Source organism: Alligator sinensis, unplaced genomic scaffold (genome assembly GCF_000455745.1).
Source record: "Alligator sinensis unplaced genomic scaffold, ASM45574v1 scaffold707_1, whole genome shotgun sequence".
NCBI lineage: Eukaryota > Metazoa > Chordata > Crocodylia > Alligatoridae > Alligator > Alligator sinensis.
The window spans coordinates 2512396-2525933 of NW_005842065.1; the positions used below are offsets into that span (position 1 = coordinate 2512396).

Sequence of the window (13538 nt, forward strand, 5' to 3'; positions counted from 1 at the left end):
GCTGTATTAGTCTTAAATCAGTCAGAAAACAGGGTAGATTTGTACCTTGTAACTAAATCAGAGATGTGATAAGAGCATAAACTCTTGTGATCCTGACCTCACTTCATCAGATCCATCACTTAATCAGATCACTTCACCTTCATTAGAAAGAGCTGATGGGTACTAGGCACTTGCCTCCCTCAATCTTCACATACTGGCCCTTATTCCCAGTATTCCTTGCTATCATTAAGATGATCCAAGTTCTGGGCTTCACCCTCCCAGCTGTGAGTGCACGCGAGACACAACCCTTCCCTGCAGCACTTCTGAGGTCCAAACAAGAAGCAGCAGACCACCAACTGAATTATTCTACAAGTTGCCACAGGTTTAAAAATTTAAATACAAGCTTACTTATCTCTGTCTCTTTTTTGGCTTCCATTGCAGAATTTTACAATAATCTCAACACACAGATAATAACATTTATGATAGAAGCTGGCAGCTTGGGGGGTGGGCAATACATTATTTCTAAAAAAAAAAAATCAAAAAAATCTGTTTAATGGAAAAATTATGAAAAATAGTTTCTTACTGTATCCAAGGATATGATTTATGTTTAGATGATGCATTGTCATAAATGTGTCCAATATTCACTGATACTAGATCATGTTCTGTATGTGTACTTGATGTAGATCAAGTCATCAAGATAACATTTCCTAGGTTTTTGTGTTAGAAGTATGTGAGTATTATTAATATTATGAGTCAGGAGTGAGATGAACAGCAGGCAGGCTGACAGATTAGAACCTCTGCTCTGGGATAATGTTCCAGGCCCCATGCACAATACAGAATCTGCTGCATTCAATAACTGGTGATGTAACAGTGCCTCCCGCAGAGGCACATGCCATTTTGTCCATGCAGTTTGCAAAAATATGTTCGTACACCAAAAGTCTATTCACTTCACTGAAGAGAATAGTCACAGCTAGCACCTGCTCTGTATGCACATTTCCAACAGGGAGCTGCATCAATGCTAGTACACTGTTGGGAAGCTTTAGGGACAAGGTCTAATGCAGACAAGGACAAAGGATGCTGAACCCGGCTGAGCCTGTTTACCTAGACAGACAGCAGTTTTCAACACTGGCTAATTTTGGAGGGTGGAATTTGTATTTTACCCTTGTTGCAATCTGAGTTTCTTGCCACTTACTTTATTTGGAGACAGACACTCCTATGATGTAGAAGAGAATTTCAGCCTCTGTAGTGGCCAGACAGCCTCTGACAGGAGAGGCCCAGAGCTGCATTTCAGAGTAATCATAAGATAATCAGGGCACCTCCTAAAGGTATTTACATCTTTTTCAAGTAGCTGAAGAATCAAAAGCAAATATAAAGACATCAGCCTGATGGGAGAAATGTAGACACTATGAACAAGTGTAAAGAGAATCTCATGAAGTGAGCTTCAGCCCACAAAAGCATGTACTGTACACATCTACTGTTCTAGAAGGTGACATTTACCTTGACTTCTACTTGGCTTCAGACTAACACAACTAACTGCAGGTCTCACGTGTAAATACTTTACATAGCAAGAGTGTCACAAACCAATAAATGAAACACTATTCTTGAATGCCTCCTAGTGGACATGCACTATCTTACGTGCAGAGTGGCTTACCAAATATTAGGTACTGCTGTCTGACACTAACAGTGATTCTGCTGTAAGATTTTCCACACTCATTGACGAGCACAATATAAAGCAAATTCCCAGGAGACAGGAGAGACTGAACCATTTATTTAGGAACATTAAGTCCAAGATGCTCAGGTGCTAGACAATGACAAGGGGGTAAATATCAGTGAACCATAGGCTCCTCCATATTTGTTAAGTGCCCTTTGGCCTCTCCATCAATATTTCAGGCTCCCCCCATAGACCAGCCTTCTTTAGATTTCTTAAAATATAGTAGGACTGTCACTGAGATGGGACACCACCCAGTGGGCATTTGTGGCAGCACTGATGCTTTTCTAGAGACTCACTGGTAATGCACATTTTCCACTATTGTTTCCAGCACAAAAATGTATAAAATACTTCTGGGTCTTGCCCTGGGCTTTGAGCTCAATATTTACAGCTAGGTGGTTTTATTTCTTTTGAGTTCCTGACACTAACAACCTCACTGCACCCTCTAAAATTTCCTGGCAAAAACATAAGCCAATGGAATGTATCTTGTCTGAACTCCAAGTCTCTGCAATAAAGAAGGTGACTTCTCTGAACAGTCCAAAGGGCCACAAAAAAGAAAGAAAAAATCATCAGAGCTGAGGAGGCACCAGAGGCACAGAAACCCAAGAAAGAAGAGAGAGAGAGACAAGGAGACCAGTAGTAGGTGCCTATGGGGCACAGCTAAACATCCAGCCACTAGGATTTCCAGGTCCTCCCTGTGCTAAGGTGCTGTGCTGTGCTTTCATGGTACTACTCTTTTTTCTGGGCTTTGAAGTGCTACCATTCTGACTTGAGAAATACTTTGTGCAAATGCCTATCCAAGGGAGCAGGTGAATCCCCCCTTCCCATAATTTTGTTTCCCTTTAATTTTCCAGAACACTAAGGCCTAGACAAAAGGGATTTTATGGTGTTAGAGCCATTTACAGAAACCTCTTGGTGTAACACGTGCCAAATTCCACTTCTTGTTCTCAGTGAATTTTGTGCTAATATTGCTAACTGCTATTCTAAGTGGGGAGAACAAGCGCTAGAGGGCAAGCAAGGAAGATGAACCACACAGTCCACAATGACAAGGGACAACTGGATGTTTCCTTATGTTCCTGCTTAGATGTATACTACATTGAAGCCAGTGCAGGGCTCTATGCTCACCATCTACAGGCTTCATTAAAGAGGCCAAACTTATTAGCTGATAAGTCTGCAACACTAAAGTGTGATTTTCTTCTTGTTGGAAATGTGGGCAAATCCGAGATCCTCCTTGCCACATCTATCTGGCACCTTCTGTAACACTGCTCTGGTCACTGTAAAATTACCAGTCCTCTCTGCTGTGTCATACCTGAAATCCTCCCTGTCTGGGTGGGGCAGGAAGGGCTGGTTGCATTGTCCACAAAGGAACCCTTTTCATCAAGAAGTCAGTGTCAGGCATCAGTTGCGAAAGAATTTCTTCCCTAGCCCTGCTGGATGCTATGGTGATGATGCAAACAGCAGGTGTTAGCGGTCAAAGGAACAGCTACTAAGGTCAAAGGAATGTTTAAAAAGATGCTTGTAAACTTCCAGAAGGCTCCAACATTTATTCTGCTGCCTGATGGGCAGGCATTGCCAAGCAAAGGCTGAAACTACCCCAAGCTATAGAGAGATAGTAGCTTTTAGCAAAGAAGTCAAGAAGCTTTCTGCAATGGGATTTGCTCATTAGAAAACAGTTCCTGGGCTCTGGATCTGTCCCAAAATCTCAATATTTAAAAGGCCAGAGGATGTAGTGTGGACTTTGCAAATTCCCAAGGAAAAGCTAATTACATTTTATTACTAGTTTTCATTGTTTACCTTACCTTCTTATAAAACTAATTAAAAAACCTGGAAAATATAAGGCCATAACCTGAGTGCATAAAATTAGACATCTAAACAAAAATGACCTGATATTCGGAGATACTAAACACTCTTATGTTTTGCTGGCTTCATTAGGAACTGTCAGCAGAGAACAATGCAAAGATACAACTTGATATTTTAAGTAAAGTTTGAAGATGTAACATGAACAGAGTAGACCAGTGGTCTTCTGCACTTCATGCTTGCCATGTGGTATATTATTTTGTTATTTAACGTATCAGTACTTGAGCATTCTTATTTTGCATGCTTTTTAAAAAAAAACCATAGGCTCCATTTGACACAGACACAGTTTAGTCATCCAAACTGAATGTACGTTTAAATGAATGTAAACTGGAGATGTGCATTCTCATTGGTCTGATTTATTTACAATGTGTGGTAAATACTTTAATAAAAAAGCTAGATTTATAAAGAGAAAGATGCATTTACATACCCAACCGCCAAACAAAAAACTTAGGCCTATTAAAACAACCTCACTTAATGAGTTGTGCTGCAGCATGCAAGAAAGGACAAGACATTTCAAAAACAACTTTGACCAAGTAAAGCATGTCAATAAACAGTTTACTCACATGGCTGATTTTCAAAGAACACACTAATAGATTCCAGTCTCCACCTTCTTGTTGTACTTACTACAGGGTAAGTATCACAGTTCCTACCTTAACTTGAGGACTGTCAAGGACCCATCTGCAGTAGTACTGTCATGTGTTTTATACTACACCATCAGCTTTGTATCTGAGCATCCTAGTTCTGAAATTCAAAAGCAGCCAGCAGCCTAGTAGCGAGGTCTTTGAAAATGCAGTAACAGAATCTCCAGACTAGATCTGATCAGGGGCCCAGTTAGCCCAATCTCTGATTGTAACTACTATCAATTCATTCAGAAGATGCCAGACACCTTGCACTGCCCATTGCAGGATAAACTGCCCCAGGAAAAATCTCCTTGTATGTCCCAATAGTTGGAGGTTGCTTATGCCAGAAGTATGAGAACTGCCTGTGGTCCAGCAAAAGAGACGTTCCCATAGGATTTATTTACTCACAATAACTACTACTGAATGGCCCGGGACACAGCAAGCTACAGAAGTGTAGGGAGATCAACCAAAAACACTGCTCTTTACAAGAAGCAGGATATGATCTGCTTCATAGTAGAATCTCTTTGAACCTCTCTGACAGCATGGCAGTGTATATAGGAATCAGGCATTTTAATAACCAGACAGCCCATATAACACCTGAAGCCAGTATTTTCCAGCTCACATTCCTAATGTCACGTACCCAAATCTATGTGTAAGCACTTACTTGAGCAGCCCAATTTTCATGGATGCTGAACTCCCAGCTTCCTCAATGGAAGCTGCCACTGAGACCACTGATTTACCAAGCAGATCCCTAAACATAGCTCTAGGTGCCTAAATGTAATTTCCCAAGTCAGAAAACATTGATCCTGGTTCACAATCTCTGCTACTATCTCACAACTGTGACACTATACTTAAGCTTCCCTCCCACCATAGTCACAAGATCTGGAGGGGCTAGAGCCAAACTTTGTGAAAAAGTCCATTTAAAGCTAGGCTATTGGGCTGGGGCACATTCTGTGTAGCAGCATAGACAGCCCTCAAGTATCCTGCTCACTGCTAACCCACAGCCACAAGCTGTGCATAAGAATGACTATTAAATGACTGATTGCAATCCCCAGATGACCCATATTCAGGAAACCCAGCTGCTCTTGGATACTACCATTGTGCTTTTTATAAAAATGTTTGTATTGGCCAAAACAAATATTCCCCCTCAGGATGATTTAAAGGACACAATGGAAAGCTTCTCATGGAAATACCACAGGGAATAACTGATGTGACCTTTCTTTCCTGTATTACCTCTTTTCTACATGCACTTTCCATAGCAGAAAGAAGCCAGGTTTTGCAGCTACATTAATGCATGTCCAAAGCCAGAAACCCCCCCAAACCTTTATGTCCATTGTTTACTGAACTCATAATCCTCTAATCTGTGTCCATCTCCTTACTAGCCTTAAACATTGTTTCCCTTCACTTAAAACAATTATTCTTTACTTATTAAAATTAGATGACAGGCTTGTAGTTATTCTCAGTTACTTGATGCCAAAGTGGTCACTACAAAATGGACATTTCCCCCCAATTCTTTGGAAGGTTTTGGGGGAATACATAAATAACTTCCCCTTGTTAACAATCCCACTTCTCTTCACTCATCTTCACTCCTTAATCCAGTTTCAATTCCAATAAATGAAACTTCCACAGAACCTTCAATATTAATCTCCAGTGTGTCAGGTCCTTTCAGAATACACTTGCCCCATGTTACTTTTGGCAGCAACTTGCTTAAGGAATTCCAACTAGCTAGTAAGCCACGACCCCTCATTCTTGGAGCCATGCAGCCTATCTTTGATCAAGCTGTGTGTCCTCATATGTCCCATATTTGATCCCTTAAAAATAGTTCCTAGATCTCTCTTTCCTCCCACCCAACACTCAATAAGTCTGTAATAGTTACATGCACCTCTGACATCTAGAACAATACAATGCTGGCCAAGTTCAAACTCCAGAGAGATTTCTTCATCAGAAGAAATTTGATGAAAGATGATGAGCTTTCAAAGCCACTTTCACACTGATTTTAGAAATCTTGAACAGAACAGAGTGAGGGATGCTAGCTTTACAGCCAGTACTGTTGCACTGTGCACTGAGCCAAGACATCTGAGGTGAAAGAACTGGCACAGATTCAGTGAGTTATGAATCCTGTATGACAGTAAAGACAGAACTCACGTGCACCCGATGGCATCTCATTTATCGTGCAATGAGAAAATTAAATCTGGAGACTCTAAGTTGCCCAGAGAAAGTTAATATATTGGCAGATAACATCATAACCTTTCCTGCAAAGTATTTAGTTAGGCGTATAGTAAGACGAATGGGAAATCTAATATAAACATGCAAGTCATGACACCACGTAATTGGATGAAGTTTTGTGTTTTCAACAAGGGAAGGTGGAAAGTGAACACAACCAGTATATTTAAGCGTCTAAGATCCCTTTTGATGATGTATAGTCTATACATACCATTTATTCCCCCTTCTACCAGCGTTTTCAAGTGCTATGTGGTTGGTCTCTGCACATGCTAGAATCCTTGCTATATCTCCTCCAACTTACTGATTTGCCATCTCTTTTCAAGTCTTATCTGAAAACATCACCTTCCAACCCCTAGCTTCTATACCTCCTGATTTCATTCTGCCTTGTGTGTTTCATACATCTTTAAATCTGCTGGATTTCTACAGGTTAAATTAGTCAGGAAGAAAAACCTTATTAAAGACTCAAGCCGCTCTTAAATGAGTGATAGCTGTCACTCAGATGCTTGTTTTCACAGGAGTGGGACGTCCCCCCTTTCTTTTTAGTTACTATTTTGGTTGAAGGAAGGGAAACATATTTTGAAGGAGGAGACTAAATCATGAGCTGAATTTTTGCATTTTGCCATCATTATTCAAACTCAAACTCCACTGGCACAAATAAAGAACTGGCAGTCTCTGATGCAGGAAAATCTGAGGGAAGTGTCTGGCTGATAAAAGTTAGCCAGATCCTAACTATACTTCCCCCCAAAAGTTTGACTGTCAGGATAACTTTAAACAAACCAAGTAAAAATACAGAGACAATACAAGCCTTTACAGTATCAGCACATCTTCTAATAAGGACACTAACAGAGACAGCTTTCTTACCTCTATGAAGGACACCTGTGTGAAAGCACTTGTAAGAAGGGACTCTTATTGCTCTCTAACACTGTACAACAGCTGCAGCCCAGCAGGATGAGGTCAGGCTAGTTTGCAGGGTCCTTTGGGAGGAATGTGCACAGTTTATTAAAGGCCCAATTGGGCATAAAAGCCAATTGCAGTTCTTTGGAGGGCTGCATGTCATTTCACCCACTACAAAGACTCGCTCATAGTCAACTACAATATGATGAATATTCTGTCCCTTGGAAATCATTTTGGCACCAATCCTCATCTAAACACTACTATTTATGTGACTTTACAGGTTTTTTTCCTGTTACTAAATGAGGGACTCTGAACAAATATTTATTTCCAAAATGGGGCTTTTTTGCTTTGTATTTGGTGGAAATCTTTTTAATGACTTGCTGCTTTGGGGCTTTTTGTGGAAACAGCAGGAAAACTCCGGGTTTGGACTATATTCAGGAGTCAACAAAGCTCCTGAATCTAACTCTTACTAGTCCACCTGGAGCAGTGGTGCCCAAATCTCCAGCCCACAAGTGTGTGTTACCTGGCCTGTGGAGCTCCCTGCAGGTCTGTAGGGAGCAGTGGCAGTGTTAATTACTGCAGCTCTGGATCAAACAAACAGAAGCAATTAACACTGCCACTGCCCCCCAACCATGAAACTTCTGTACATGTGGGGAGCCTTGTGGGTGGGATGACAACTCCAGGTACCACTGCATCACAGCTGGATCTGGCACATAGAGTTGAGCCAGTGTGTGCAGTCACACCAAGGCCAGGTCTGGCAGGTGAGGCTGGGCTGGTACACAGGGTCACACCAGTAGCTGGGCTGGCACATGGAGTTGGACCCATGGACTGGCCCCACTCCACTCATCCAGCCTACGGGGCTAGAAGGTTAAGCACCACTGCACTGAATTGATCTGTTTCCTTAAATCCTTACCAATATAGGAAAGCACTACTCATTTTCTTTCTGGAAATTTGAAAGCTAAGCAGCTTCCAAGCATACCTAAGCTCTGTGTTTGGAAGCTGTTTATTCTATGGCTGGTGATAATCATCTATCTATCTAAAAAAAAAAAAAAAGAAACTACATATGCAAAATTGTCCCTGAAAGATCTCAAGGTTAGAGACTATAACTACATATGTAAAGTTGTCCCTGAAAGATCTCAAGGTTAGAGACTAAACAAATGTCTGTCTAACTCCACACTGGCTCAGCAATCCCTTAATTAACTTTGGGTCTGTGAAGGTCAGAGTTTAAGACAGCCAGGATGGACCTCAAACCCTACAGCTTCAGGTTCCTGCATGTTTGAAAATTAAATATTATTTGTTAGAAATTATGGCCTAGGCTTTCAAAAGTGCTCAATATTGTTCTGTTTCTATGGACCCATGGGTAAAATACCCACCAACTTCCATGGGGGCAGAGTTAGGCCAATATGAAGTAGTTTTGCAAATCCCACCTAAAGCTTTCTGAATGACATGACAGCATCTTGAAGTAGTTTGTAGTCACTCACATGGCCAGCATCATAAATATTATCTTTCATGATCCCAGTGACATTATATGTAATGTTCATATACATTTCAAGGGCCAGAATCTCTGATGGAGAACACACAATGAAGTAAAGATTTACTCCAACAGAGAATGTGACTCTAAGTGAAGTAGTGCTGAAAAATCCTTTTCATTTGTCAGGCTGCTGTGTGAAAAGGATGGGGTTTGGTGAACCAAGTTTCAGCTGCTAACAAGCTGTTTGAAGAGTTTAAGCTACAGACCGTATATTAAACCTACGGCAAAGTGCTGATTACTTTGGAATCTAACATAAAACCTGTCCCAGAGGACCTTTAATGAGTGGAAAATTATTGTTTCAAGGACCATGACTCATCCCTTCTTTACAAACAGGCAACAAATTTGCAGTCAAACCTCCCATGTAGCATCACTTAACAGAAGAATAACACAACTGGATTTTTTAGTTGTAGCATAGCTCTCTGTCTCAGGAAAGTGTTATGTGTTCCTGGACCATCCTATGAAAGTAATGAATACTTTGAAATTCAGTAACAGACACCATACCAAAGTAGGAACATGCTTTTTAAAAATTAAGTTCATGTAAACTGAAGCCTCTCTAGAGGGTCTTTGAACAGAACATGATTTTAGAAAACTCTGGATCAAAACCTAGCACAGGACGCACTCAGGAAAATCATCTCACTGAAATCAGAAGATGCTACGCTTAATGAAGGACTGAATAAAGTTGGGTTTGGCCCTGCAGTATCCTAGTACTGGAAAGGTAATTTGTGTAGACATTAATACTGAAGAATTAAAAAAACAAGTCTCTCTTGTAGAAAGAGTTATGCAAAGGTCTTGGTTAACATGTAGCATGCCTGCTGGATGCTGCTAGATTAAATCAACTATGCTATTAAAATAGCAGTCTTTAATAGGAATATATTGCAAAATATGTGTGTCCCAAGAAATATACCAGTGGGTATGTCTTTAAAGCATTTTTGCCTCACAGAGCTGACAAAAATATTTAATCCAAACATTTTTGCTGGAGAAGTTAAAAAAAAAAATACTGTTGTTCTGCTTTACAAATGAGCCACCCAAAGTCTTTGCTATCCACAGTCTTCAGATATATATAAGTATATATATTCAGATATACATTGGAACTAGATCGAGGAGTCCACAGTAGAGTGACCATTCTGAGTGAATATCCTGCGGTCTGCAGCATTTAGCTTCATGGGTGCAGGTGAGTATTTGGAATTCCTATAGCAGATGAAGCAGAGAATCTTTCGGAAGGTGCTGCGCATCTCATTGTCCCGGTAGGAGTAGACAATAGCATTGATCACTGAATTGATCTCCGCCAGCAAGAGGACATATTTCTCCACTGCCAGCACATTGCAACTCTTGCAGCCCAACCCATCCAAAAGAAGCACCACCTGTCCTGGAGTCCAGCAGATAACAAAGGCACCTGGGAAAAAAAACAGAAGAAATTAGAGGAAAAGAAAGGCCTCCTTGCTGTGCTACTGACTGACAGGGGGATTTGGGCAAATCATTTGCTTTTAGAACTGGTGAGGAAACAGGGTTTTTCCCTGCCCCACAAAAACTTTTACATGAAAAAGAATTATCAAAATTTTCATCACAACTTTGTCTTAAAGTTTTTGGAGTTTTCATAGAAAAACTTGTAACCTGTCATTTAAAATGAACACTTCCAGCAAAAAAATCTTGTTTCTGCAAAAAAAACATTTTCTGTTGAAAAAAAACGTAGATGAAAAATATACAGCTAATTCTACTCTTCTCCCTTTTCCTCATTTTTTCCATTTATAAGATGAAGATGGAACTGACACTCTCCTCCTTTCCACTCCTCTCCAGGGAGGAAAAGAATTATTATGTACATATAATTAAATGTAATTGTTGACACATGTAACGACATGCACATTGGAGTGAATCCTTTTAATGATTCACTTTACAAGACTCCATTATCAGTATTGACTCAAGGAAAGTCCCCAGCATTACTGTGGGCAATTGAATGGAGGCTTCAGTCCACTGTAAAGCTGCAATGTAAAAAGCAAATAAAACAATTGGATGGATAAGAAAAAAACCCACAAAAAATATTCCCATGACATTATGTAAATCAACAGTTCATCTGTACCAGGATTCTGCGTGCAGTATCAGTTACCCTCTCTCAAAAAGGCACTGCAAATTACAGTGGGTTCATAGAAGAAAAACAAGCTATGATCAAGGACCTGGAAAAGCAAATGCATGAAGTGGAACAGAAAGATTGGGATGATCTCTCTTGGAAAATAAATGATTAAGAGAGAATGGGATGCAGGTAAGCAGCATAATGAATGTTTGCAGAGTTTCTAATAACCCTATCATAACCAGGGATCCAAAAACGTGGATTTGGAGTTACTTTTTTTAAACCAAAAATTGGGGATTTTTTTTTTCAGAGAAAACCAGGATCCCTTGTCTTAACACAATAGGGAAACTGAAAGGAGGTAAATCCAACATTGAGAAAAGTAAACATTTTCCCCCCTACATAATGCAGTTATCTAGTGGAACTCACTGCCACAAGGTTTCCCTAAGGAAAAGAGCTTGACAACATTTGGATATTTAATCATTTAATTAATGACAAGACTATCCAGAATTATAACAGTTAGAATTAAATAAATAATCTAACCTTTCCTGTAACAGGGTATAAACTCCAACTTCTGACTATGAGGGCTCGGGAGATGATAGGATCCCTGCCTCACACAGGCTTCTTGTATCTGGTCAGACCCACCTAATGCTGGTCACCAGAAAGGGGAGACTGAACTAGATGAACTGATAGTGTGATCCAGTCCGGCCCTTCCTATAATCCTACCATTTGTAAAGCTGTTATGTAGAGGAGGAGTGTCTAAGGGCAAAAGATAATTATTATCCTGTGTGTGAAAAGGGCGCAGGGGGAGGATTTCTAAGGTGAATATTGTGCATTCTGAAAACTTGCTGTTTATAGTCACATTTCTGGTTAAGAAGCTGTTTAATGAACAAGTGCACTTCCTCATACATGTTTCTGACATGCTAGCTCAAGGATTTGTCTTGTTACCCTAGGGTTGTACTGTGTCCTTTGTCCTGGGGAAGGGTGAAGGAAAAAGAGTGGGTCACCAAGAACTTTTTAGCTATGCCCTTTATTGGAAAACATCTGCCAGAGAAGACAAATGGCCAAAGGGGCTGCTCTGAACAAAACACAGATCCCTGAAGTGGTGTAGCAACATAAGAAAGTATAGAAGTAGGGTTGCCAACTGTCCATTAAGTTTACCGACACTATAAATAACCAGGCAAAAACACCTGTGAAATCTTAAAAATTGTGCTGTCCAATAAAACACAAACCCACCAAAGCTGACTGTTGCTCTGTGGTGGGAAAGAAGTTGGACACAGTGTTAAAGCACAGACTGAGCACAGCAGCATCACCTGATGTTTGAGTGGAAGCACAGCACCCTGAAGGGAGCTCTGCGATCCACGGGACTCTGTGTAGGTCCTTCCCCATCTTTCAGCCACATGCTGGTGCTGGGTCCCATCTGTCTGAAACACTGGTGGGTGGCAGGCAGGCAGATAGCAGTCCTTCTTTGGGGCTCTCTTCCAGTATAATGGGAGTGAGGCTGGAGAGGCAACATGATTTGACTATGGTTTGTATCCAACTCTTGCCCAGGGTCTGGCAGAAGAGTTATATTTACACTATGTAAGTCATACATCAGTAAAAAAAAATGCGGTTGTTAATAAAAAGTTTTCAGATTGTCAATAATGACAAAATGGTCTTGGGTTAGAAACCCTGCAAAAAAGGAACTTCCTGGGTCAGAGTCCCCTTCCCTGCTATCACAAGGAACCAAGTCATATAATCTCTTGAACAAACTGATCAAACTTCAGTGTAGTCAAGGCAGCTGTAACCATGTTCTGGGCAGTTGTACCTCCAATAAATTTACAAGATTGCCACTTTGGTTCCATTTACTTCTAGCATAAATAAGTAAGTAAGTAAAAGTAAACCCACAGCTGTATCATTAATGCCATCCCACCAGCTTATGCAAACCTGCACCACAGCAGTTGCAGGACCTGTCTTTAGCAGGCACAGGTTTCTAAGGGGTCCACAACTGCAAAATCTGGTGCCAGTTGTGCAGAACTTGGTTCCTACCAGCTCCCAGTGTTTCATGAATGGTTAGTTTGTCACAAGCGCTCAGTACACAATACCCAGGGTCACATCTGATAATTTGATTCCTACTCTTGTGCCTAAAGCAGTGTTTCCTAACCCGTGTGCTGCGGCACAAAAGTGTGCCATCAGAAATAAACAGGTGTGCTGCAGAATTTTGTCATGGCAATAAGCTACAATAGGTATGAGGATGGGGACTGCCTTAACAGGTTTATTAATGTAAGTGTGCCTTGGGCTGGAAAAGGTTGGGAAACACTGGCCTAAAGGACTGTGGATTTCCTTGGAAAATACGACTCATCATACCAGACAGTTCACAATGTGGGCTCAACAGAATCCTAGAGACTTTGTTATTATCTCCATCTCCTTGTACTTTGCTCACCTAACAAAGGTACTGTCTAAAATGTTACTTAGGAGCAAAAAAAATCCATGTGCTTTTGGGAAAAATCCATATTCACCAATCTTAACAACCTACTGGCTGAACCTGCTCAGGCTGACAACTCTGCTGCCTCTCACCACAGTGCAAAGCACTTTCCTACACCATTTTTGCAAACACTATTGATAGCCTCATCAAGATTATTCATGTCAGCAACTTTCCAGTTCTCCTATAGCATACACTTATTCCCC

The 13538-nt window shown here is 40.8% G+C and overlaps 1 protein-coding gene across 5 annotated transcripts in view; it reads right to left on the reverse strand.

Annotated features, from left to right (window-relative positions):
- Positions 1 to 8410: 8410 nt before the first annotated feature.
- Positions 8411 to 13538, reverse strand: part of LPAR2 (lysophosphatidic acid receptor 2) — a 21105-nt gene continuing 15977 nt past the window's right edge. For 3 of the 5 annotated variants that reach the window (XM_025204004.1, XM_025204002.1, XM_025204003.1), the window contains 2 exons: positions 12185 to 12372; positions 9954 to 10205 (listed from right to left, as the gene is read on the reverse strand). In XM_025204004.1, the coding sequence (XP_025059789.1) occupies positions 10080 to 10205; positions 12185 to 12372 (314 nt within the window). In that variant the 3' untranslated portion in view covers positions 9954 to 10079. Of the gene's footprint in view, positions 10206 to 12184; positions 12373 to 13538 lie in introns of all 5 variants that reach the window. The other 2 variants (XM_006023463.2, XM_006023467.2) reach the window with 1 other exon arrangement.